The following is an 11107-nucleotide window of genomic DNA, read 5'->3' as shown; positions in this document are numbered from 1 at the left end:
TATTGACATCAATTCATGAAATAGTAGTTCAATAAAATTTTGAACGCAAGTCAACAAATGAGATGACTTTGCTTTTCACCCATGACCCGTCTCAAAAGGGTTAACCCTGTATGCTCTGCAGGGTCAAAGAACACATGTCCTGACCATTTGTAGAGTTACATTCAAAATTCAATTAAGCAACTTTATTATCAATGTATTTCAGAAAACTTGGTATCAAACCATAGTTCATGATTCGATACCCAAGTTTTAATATTATAATTTCGAAAGGAAACATTTAAAAAATTCTCAATTTTCACTTATGTATCACATGGACATCTGAGTTTCAAGTTCTCCTTTTCAGAATATTCCTACATCAAAAACAAGCTGCTGAGACTAACAACCAAGTAGAGGCACAAACATATTGAGAAGTTAGAATATAAAATGTAAACCTCCTACCTTTTCAGATTGCCAAGATATAGATATATTTGGGACACCCACTGGTGTAGTTCTTCCCATCTTATCATAGTTTTAATAAATTTCTCTTTACTGTGTGCCCTTATTTGATGAGAATATTTGTAACCAAGAGTGAGCTTTTGTCTAGTAGTATCTTATTATGGTTATTTATTTATTTAAGGCAGGCAGATGTAGACACTTGCCTCCAATGGCTTATGTGTGATCATTTTTAGTTCAGCTTCAAGTAGCTAATAGTATTTGTGTAACCTATTTATAGCTTAGTTAGAAATTTACTTAAATTATAGTAGTTTTTGGACATTCTTTTCTAGTGCCTGACAAATATTTGAAAGCTACATGAATTTTTATTTGAAGAAAGAAATTAGTGAAAAAAATGTGGAGCCTAGCACAGTTAAAGTTTTTACTTGCAAAGATCATGCATGTTACGAACTATTCTCATGGGGTTACAGTATATGTGATTTTTATTGTTTTTGATGGGAGGATTATTGCTAAAGTGAGTATGAATTACGTGTCAGTTGTGTAATATTTTACCAGTCTCCCATTACTGTGATTTTTAGTTTAAAGAGGACAACAGAATATGAATAACCTTTCATTATGAATCTTTGTGTATTGTAACCCATATGGCTTGTTGAAATCTGACTTTCAGAAAAAGGCTTCAATTTTAGTGACATACAACAGATAAGGTACATATGTTTGAAATGTTATTATACACTTCTTACCAAAAAACCATAATGGGTTAGATAAGAAGAATGTGATAACTACAAAATTATTAACACACTTAATTGTGATGGAATATTACATCTCATACCAAGTAGTAGAATAGAGTATTTTTGTAAAATTAGGTAAGAGCACACTGTGAAGTTGCTAATGGAAAAACGTTTTATCAGCATAAGGTTATTTTTATGTCAGTAAAAATGTAGTAGAAGCTACTAATAGAATTATATTTTCATGGGACCAGTTTCTTTTATTATGTGGAACATTTGTCTTTAAACTCTTTTTTTTTAGAAGTACAGTAGCTGTAACCGTACATTTTAGCTATGACGTGGTGTACTGAGACCCATAAAATGTTTATTGGAGTCTGTAAAGTACTGAACACTTTATTTTTTAACATAACATAATGTTTAGGGACAACAAGGGACCTAATGGTCCATTTAGGCTGTTTCATCCTTTAAAGTAAATTAAAACTATTAAATAAATAAAACCTCAAATCCAGCCCTAATCATTCATATAGTTAAAAAGCTTTCTCTTAAACTCACTTAAATTTACCGTCTCCACAACATCCGAAGGCAAACTGTTAGAAAAATTGTCTTAGCTGAAAATGACTCCTACTCTGCCAAAATTTATGTATCCCCTAGTCCTACTATTCTAGCCATTAAGTATGAAAAACGATGATGCATCAAACACTATCAGTTCCCTTCACAATCTTAAACACCTCAATCAGATCCTATAACTCTTCATTTTCAAGAGAAAACAGTTTTGGAGATCTTAACCTCTCGTCATATGACAACCTCTCCATCCTAAGCACCATTTTAGTAGCCCACCTCTGAACCCTTTCCAGCAATTCAATTCCTAAGGTAAGTGTGCAATACTTACACAATACTCCAAGTGTGGCCTAACCAGTGACCTATACAATGAAATTGTAACCTCTTGAGACTTGTATTCAATATTTCTGTAGATACAACCCAAAATCCTATTTGACCTACCACTAGCAACAGCACACTGCTTGGATGACCTGAGAGACTGATCAACCACTACTCCAAGATCCCTTTCTTTGATAACCCTTTTAAGGTTATTCCCATCCACATTATACTTATAATTCAAATTATGATAACCCATATGCATTATTTTGCCTTTATTATAATTAAAACCCATCTGCTCTTTATTTGCCCAACTTACAAAATGATCTAAATCCTTTTGTAAATCAGCAGCATCCTCTTCACAGCTAGCAACACTCAAGACCTAACATCATCAGCAAATTTAAGTAATTTATTGACCATTGCTTCATCTATGTCATTGATGTAAAACAAAAAGATCAAAGGTCCTAAGACAGCCCTGAGTTACCCCACTTATGGCATGAATCCAGTTTGACCAAACTCAATTTATAACAACCCTCTACCTTCTTCCATTTAGCCACTCTTCTATCCAATAAGCTATTTTATCCCCCATGCTAGGAATTTTTAATGGCTCAGAAATTGCACATAGGATCTCTGTTTATAGAATAAAGAGGAAGATTCAGTTAATAATAGGCTATTTATTTGATGTCTTTTGTTAACCAGGTATTAGAATCTGTTGTTAAGAAAAGTTGGCATATATGTAATGATTCAATAAATATGCTTACTTGCTAAACCAAATTGTGGTTTTTTTTTTGGTAGGATGTCTATTGTTTTGGATAGGGACTTTTAGAAAGCATGTGATGTCTCATAAAAGATTAATTGTTCTATGAGAAAGTTAAGAACTAGACATAAAATTGGCTGAGTGGTAGAAAGTAATGATGAATGGGCATTTTTCTAAGTAGGAAAATGTGACTATGTGGGTCTATCAGGTATTTATTTTATAGGCCTTTTGTCATTGTTTATTTATGTGAATAATTTGGATAGCTTCTTGTACAGTAATATTTCTAAATTTTATGATGATGCATGAATGCTGGGAATTACTGATTTTGTTGGAATGCCTCTCTTATCCAAAATTACCATAAAAGTCTTATAGAATGAGCAAGAACACTGAAAATGAGTCTTATTCTTAAGTTTAAAGTTATGTACTTGGGTTATGGAAACTTGGAACAATTACTGGTGTTGTATTGAAGAAAGGTAATAAGTTTATGTTTTAGAATCCTGGATCCAGAGTTGTTTTCAGATACTTTTTTTGCTTAATACAAACTTAATGGAATGGTTCTCATGACGTTTTGGTTTGTGTGGTAATATATAATTTGAATTATTTTAAAAGTTTGTTAGATGAGGTGTGTTGAAATGAAGAACTATGGTTAAGTTGGTTTTCAAAATGAAATAAAGCAAGATTTTTTAATATTTGAATTTGTTACTCCTTAAGAGAATGACATCGTTGGACCAAATGGCTTCTGACACCTTGATTTTTATTATGTTCTTATATACAATAGTTGAAAAATAAGAAGGGTCACAAGTGAGGGAAAAAAGCTGGAATACTATGTACAAAATTTTAACAAATAGAAAATATTGGTATTAACTGAAATAACTTTTTTCATGAATATTCTTTCTGTTTTTGTACTTAGGATTCTGAAAATGGTTTATTTATCTGTTTAAATACATTCTTGGGCTTTGGACACAATCATGTAGAAAGGCACTATCAGAAAACAGGGAATGCTGTTTATTTGCATATAAAAAGAATCAAGAAAGAGGTGAGTTATTTAAATTACAGTCAGCAACAAAACATTATCCTTCATAAAACTAGACAAACAGAATAAACTTGCTCCAGAATACAGCTTTGCAGTGAATGTATACTTTTAAACTCAACCAATCTTATTTTGTAGAAACTATTTTTAATTTATATCATTTATTGGAGATTAATAATATCAAATCTTTAGTATTAGAGAACTTTTTTTTTTCTGGTTTGCTATATTTGTTTCTCAATATTACATGTATTTTTTTGGTAACTTATATTTGTCCTTTTTTTTTTTTCTTAAGTTGAAACAAGACAATGGTTGTGGTGATGAAACAAAAAAACCAACAAGATTAGCTATTGGTAAGTAATTTCCAAAATGAGTTACATGAATAAAATATAATACTACTTAGGACAAAACTGCCTACAATTTATCATCAAAAAATGCACATATCATACAGTTGTCAAAAACCAAGGAAATGTAGAACACACATAATGATGTATTAGAGTGAGGACCTACATGTAAAGTAGAAATAGTGGTGTTAGCTGCAGTATAGATGTAGGAAGAATTGCAGAAGTAACTAGCTTTATCTGTGGTTGGTTCAGTTGCCTGCTGAAAAATAGTGACGTTACTGCCTTGACTTCAAGTAAATACTTTTGCTACTACATTGAGAATCAGTAATGTGGTTCAGTACCTATTGTAATGCTGGTTTGCCTACTTTAGTGTTCATATGTAATGGTACAGATTATAGGCCTTCTTGTGAGAAATTTGTTTCATAAAAATAGTTAAATGTTTCCTTGTATATTAGATATAAATATAATTTCATGCAATTTTAATGTACTGTACTTACTTTATTGAAACAAGTATGTCATGCAATTTTAATATACTGTACTTGCTTTATTGAAACAAGTATGTATGAGACCAGATGTAGTAGAAACCAATTGTACATTAAGTAAAATGATGAGTACAAAAAAAAACTGCCCCATTGGACAAAAAGCAGAAAATGTGACCCGTCCACTTAACCACACACAAGATGGATGACAGTACATTGCACATTGATACAAGGATGTTTTCTGCCACAAAATTAATGATGTGGTTGTGTCCAATAGTGGACATATTTGGTACTTACTTTTTTTCTTTATGTTCAAAGTGATATTCTGATATGATCACTCACCTCCATACACAGAAAGCTTTTTTCCTCTTGAAATTGCACTGATCTGCCTAAGAGACTTGCATGTCACAAACCTTGTGAAAACTCCCACTTAAAATTTACATGAATCATGTGAAATTGAGCTACTGCAATAGGAGTGCAACACACCTCCTTGCACAAATGCACCCTCTTCATTCGAAAGTGAAATACTTCATTCTTTTCCTCTGCATGGTTGTGCTTAGACGTGTATATGTTTGCCGAGATTTCTTAAACTACTTTAACAAATTTCCTATGTATTTTCAACATTTCAGTATGAATTCAAAGATTAACAGAACTCTTTTTTTTCTGCTGATATGAGTTAAAATATCACTCACTGTTATCCAAATACTTAAAAAGTTCTTGCCTGTTGAAATAGTGACAGTCATCGTGTATTGCAAACGGTGCTGCTGTTCAGATTAAAAATACAGTAAGAAGAAGAGTAATGTCCTATCATCCACTATGTGGAGAGTTCCATGTTATCACCTGGACCTTCTTCTTCCATCTCTGCCACACATTTCTCTTTACAGATTTTGAAGCTGAAATTGAGGAGGATGGAATGGATTGACTTTCCACCCAATACTTCTTTATCTACTGAATATCTCTTGACTTTCCCACTTAATGTAAGCCTTCTACTTGCTGTTTCTTTCTTCTCTCCTGTTAGTTCCACCCCAGCATTTTCTTTGGGGTTCAATTCACTCCTGCTGTTTTGTGCCTCATCATGTCTTACTAGGTAACACATAGATGCTACTGTTTGGATATAGTTTATTCCTCATTAACATGTAACTCATAGGACTTAATGTTTAGACATTGTTTATTACTCCTCAACATGTCCATATATGATATTTCATTTCGAACTAGTTCATTACTCTGTAACCTTACAACTACTGGTACGCTCTTTAAATTCCTTTCTGCACATCACAAAGTGTTACTGCATTATCTTCAAAATTTAATTAAAGCACAATACTATCAATGTAGTTTAATGAACTTAACATTATCAAGTACATTATGATTCAAAGTTTTATATTATGTAAGTTTTAATTCCTTTATTTCAAAAGAAACATCTAAAATAATAATTAAATCTTCAGTTTTCTTGTCACATGACATGCTCCTGGTTAAAAATATCTTAGATTTTTTCTTTTATTCCAACTGTATTGTGCCTTAGTACAAATTTTACCCAGACAGTCAAAGTACATACATATACTGCATGTTTGCCACTAACTAGGTCGAATTCCAAGAACTCAGTTCCAAGAGTGACAATGTGAAAGTTCTCCCCCACCAGTAGGAGGATGTTGCTTAGCAACAGATTAGATTTGAATGGCATGCTTATAACTAATAGACAGAGCAGATTTGATAATATATATTTCCTCTACATTTTTTGCGATCTTACACAATGTAAAAGTTGACTATTGAAGGTGTACAGTTGCCAAGTGCATTCTTGGAGATTCTTATTCCGAGGATTTGACTATTTTTTCTTGCCATAGACATATTAGTTTGATAGATAGTTGAGTTGCACTTAGGTTTTACTTTAATATTTTAGTTAATTACATAGTATTTGTGTTTTAAAATTAATATTTGAAAGGTTTAATGATTTTTATTATTTATTCTATGCTTTGCCTCATTCAACATGTGTTCTATAAATAAGCGAGTGCAAACACTTTTGCTGCAGGTTAAACCATCTCTGCCAAAGATAATGTTATATCACCCATGGGGCACCCGTTGATGTGTGTCAACATAAATAATCAACAATAAAGAATACAAAAGGAAAATTAAATATTGAAAATAAACTATAAGTAAAAAAATAAAGATGTGAAATTACACATATGACTCAAAGAAGATATTCTAAGATTATTCAAAGAAAAGTTAAAAGGTATGTACATACTTTTATTTCTTAATTTTAAATATTTTCTTGCATTGTACATTGATGATAATAATAGAGTTAGTAATAGAGGAAATGGAAAATAAAATAAAAAATTTAACTTAAAAAACTTTAATATTCGTTTACGAGGTTTTAGAGTTTATGCAAGTGAAATGTGAAAGATGATAAATAGTACTTTTATACTTAACATGAAAATCACCTTTTGGGTGAACTACTCGTAGTCTGAGAGCAAATAACTACAATAAATAACGAATTTTCATTACAAATAGTAGAAAAATCAAAATTATTTTATTTTTTGAAACTACATACTTTTAGGAAAGTTCTTGTCAAATTTCAAATAATTTCAATCACTGGTTTTATTTTTGGAATAAAATATGACGAGGGCGATACTATCTATGGAAAATGCCTATAGCCGCTGGTCATAGGATTAACTTGTACTATCTATACTATAATATTTAATCATAGTTACTTATACCTTACCATATACCACTTAGTATATTATGTTTAGCAATAGTTCGTCTCTCTTTCACATGTACACACATAGACTTTGTTGATTGGTCATATTTTCTTATTCCTTACCATGTAAACATAGATATTAATGATTAGTTGCAGTTAGTTGCTCTTTCTCATATAACACATAGTCATTGATATTTAATTCTCATTTATTACTCTTTCATATGTCCAAATGGAAGATAATGTTCACATCTCATTCATTACTTCACGTATATTCTTGGTAGATAATGCTGAGTCTTAATTGATTATACCTTGTCATATATACATAACTATTAATATTTGATCCTAATTCCTTATTCTTTGACATGTATACCTAGATGAAAATGTTTGCTCCTGTTTATTCCTTCTTTGCTTGTACACATGAAAGATAATGCTTAGTTTTGGACCCTGATCATCCTGATCATCACCTATTTTTTCACTTTCGTCTTACCCTATCGACTCTCCTATGATGCTTGACTACCATCCACCTCCTTTCTGAGGTAATCTACTGAGATCCTGAAGGTTTTTCAAGGATATCTTCTTCCTGATGACTTCTTTGTTGGCACGTTTTTTTATTTGTCTCTTTTATTACACACATGGTTTCTCTGTTGTTGGGATCTTCTGAGGAGGGACACTGTTTTGTCCCAGGTTTGTTTAATTCCAACTTATATGCAGGACTTAAGTATGTCCCTTTTTCTCCAACATTATATTTTTGGTATAATTCCTGAGACTTTGGAATCCCATGTGGAATTGGTGAGACAACAAAAAACCCTTTCTTCTTTGGTGTATCATTTGTTTTATTCAGAGCCTACACAAGCCCCTATTACTGTTTCCCGTCCCACTCCTTCCAGCCCTTACTTGTTCCTACCTCTAGGGGTTCCTCATCTTGTCATATTATTTGATGCAGATGGACATGTCACCAACAGTACCGGTGGGATCAGGTCCAGTGGGAGCTTGCTTGACTGATTTTGCTTCCCTTTGGCGAATTTTCGCCACAGATCTGTGGGTTATTCGGGTATTATCTGAGGGACTTGTCATCCACTTCATTTCCCCTCCTCCATTGTTTCGGGTACCCGTATCCTTTTCATTGCCATAGGATCCTACCTCCAGTCAACATCTGTCTGATCTTCTCTCCCAGAATGCCATTGAACCTGTCACTCATCCTTATTCATGTTTTTATTCCAGGCTATTTGTGGTACCCAAGAAAACCAGGGACTGGTGGCTTGTGATGGATTTGTCTTGCCTCAATCAATTTTAGTTCTACCCCGATATACTATGGAGTCTTCTCACCCTCAGATGGTCTTTTTCTCCAGGTTTGTGGATGACCAAGTTAGATGTCGCGAATGCTTATCTGCATGTTCCAATATCTTATCTGTTGAGGTGCTTTATTGCGTTTGTTCATCATGAGATAGTTTATCAATTCTGACCCTGTCCTTTGGGCTTGCTTCAGCCCCATATGGCTTTTGTCATGTGGTCAAGTCTTTTGCCTGACATTTGCATGCTTGAGGGTTGCACTTGCATCATTACATGGACAACTGGCTTCTGTTAGCTCGTTTTGAATGGGAGTCTACCCATCACGCTCATCTACTGCTCCTGGAGGTAACTTAAGTGGGTTGACTAATCAAATTGAGGAAGTAATTTTTTATACTTACCCAGTGTCTTGGCTACTTGGGTGTCTTTTTTTCAACACTCATCTCAGTCGGGCCCAGCTTTCTCCTCTTCGACTTCATTCGATGGAGCTTTCAGTTCTTCACAGTCTTATTGCTCCCTCTCTCTTACAGCTCACGAAGTTCTATTGCTTTTGGGGACATCGTCTTCTGTGGAAGCCCTTATCCACTTGGGTCAAGCTCATATGAGGTCTCTTCAGTGGGCTCTTTATACCAGTGAAATCTTGCACGGGATTCATTAGAGGCTCCTATTTCTCTTCTTCCTTCCTTTGTCTGCAATCTTTATTGGTGGTTGGACAGGGCTCACATGTTGGTGGATGTTCTGCTTTCTCCCCTTTGTCAGGATTTGCATATCTTCATGGACAATTCCCTTCAGGGTTGGGGGTCATGGGTCAATCAGCAAGAAGCTTCAGGTTGGTGGTCTCTGGTCACAAGATCTTACCATATCAACATTCTGGAGCTTCTGGCTGTATGTTGTGCTTTGGATAATTTTCCTCATCTTGCTATGAATCGTCTGGTCACGATCCATTCCAACAATTCTATGGTTGTGGCTTATATCAATCACCAAGGGGACACCCATTCTCATTCCCTTTGAGGTTGAACCTTGGATCTCCATTTTTGAGCCCATATGCTCAGTATTCATCATCTTGTGTGCCATGTTCCGGATGCATTCAATCTTGTTGCAGATCGTCTTTCCTGTCCTGACAAAGTTTATCTGACAGAGTGGTCTCTCAATCGTCTTGTTTTTCAGTGACTATGCCTTCAGCAGGGTACTCCTCACCTGGATGCATTTGCCACATCCCTCCATACCAAGTTACTTATGTTTTGGTCTGTGGTTCCTCATCCACTTGCTCTAGCTGTCAGTGCATTCAGTCAAGATTGGAACAACAAATACCTGTATGTTTATCCTCCCATCTGTCTTTCTCCATGCCACTTCATGTGAAGTCCTTCTGATTGCTCCAAACCAGCCAGCACAACTGTGGTTTCTGCAGTTGCTCCAGCTACAATCTGCCTCTCCATTATTTCTTCCTCTTATCCCATCCCTTCTTTGTCAGATTTGGTCTCCAGCATTTCATCTGTCCTTTCATATACTCCGTCTTCACACTTAGTTTTTATCCGGTCCCTGGTGAGATCTGGTTTGTCCTAGTGGGTCACTTCCTTTTCAGCTTGTTCCTCATCTTATGCATTTCCTCACTTGGCTGTTTGATCAGGGGTTGTCTCCTCGATCGCGGGTTATCGGGCTGCCTTATTCCACGCTTTTCATTTTGCCGGGTATCGTAAAGTTTTTACCTCTCCTACCTTTTGCTTATTATTGCATTCCTTTTGGATTTGCCATCCATCTCAGCATGCAGTCCTTCCAGATTGGGATGTTAATGTGGTTCTTCACTGCCTTACCTTGCCTCTATTTAAATCTCTCCTCTCATGCCAGAGTTTTCAATGATCCCATAAGACCTATTTCATTCTCCTACTGGCCTGTGGATGTCATCAGTCAGAGTTATTTGACATCAACATTTCACATACACTATATCATTCCACATATATTCTCCTTTATACAGATTAATCTTTCCATCCCAAAACATTGGGAGCTGGTGAAGGTAACTCCTCCTTCTCACTGACTTCCCTTCCTTTCATTTCCCACCTATATCCTTGGTTGGATCTGGATAGGGTACTATGTCCTGTATGTGCTCTTTATTGTTATGTTGCCCGCACAGCTTCCTTCTGTGGTGCCCGTTCCTGTCTATTCATTGCTTGACAGATATCCTTTTTCCTTCCACCCTGCCCAATTGGGTTCGGCTTTTAATTCGATTGGCTTATTGTTCCTTTTCTTCTTCTCATTATTTATTCCAGGTGTCTTGTCATCAGATCAGGCACCTTGCCTCTTCCCTGGCATCTTATCTCCATCATCCCATGGAAGAAATTCTATAATTGGGCATGTAGTCTACACCAAAGATGTTCATATCTCACTATCTGCATCAGATCACTGTTTCTTCATCATTGGGTTCTTTTCTGCCTGTAGCCATTCTTCAGACTTCAGTGAGACTGTGACAGGGTAAGTTATCTTTTGAATATATATATATATA

At 34.9% G+C, this 11107-nt stretch overlaps 1 protein-coding gene across 2 annotated transcripts in view; it reads left to right on the top strand.

Moving 5' to 3' along the window:
• LOC106464967 (ubiquitin carboxyl-terminal hydrolase 5-like) overlaps positions 1-11107 on the top strand; it is a 206504-nt gene that overhangs the window by 9634 nt on the left and 185763 nt on the right. For both annotated transcript variants that reach the window (XM_022392775.1, XM_013925142.2), the window contains exons 2-3: positions 3695-3820; positions 4107-4164. In XM_022392775.1, coding sequence (XP_022248483.1) covers positions 3695-3820; positions 4107-4164 — 184 coding nt within the window. The remainder of the gene's footprint in view (positions 1-3694; positions 3821-4106; positions 4165-11107) is intronic.

The sequence above is a fragment of the Limulus polyphemus genome, unplaced genomic scaffold (assembly GCF_000517525.1).
Source record: "Limulus polyphemus unplaced genomic scaffold, Limulus_polyphemus-2.1.2 Scaffold1796, whole genome shotgun sequence".
Taxonomy (NCBI): Eukaryota; Metazoa; Arthropoda; class Merostomata; order Xiphosura; family Limulidae; genus Limulus; species Limulus polyphemus.
Note: the sequence above shows the minus strand (reverse complement) of the source record. Positions and strands in the feature narration are given on the sequence as shown.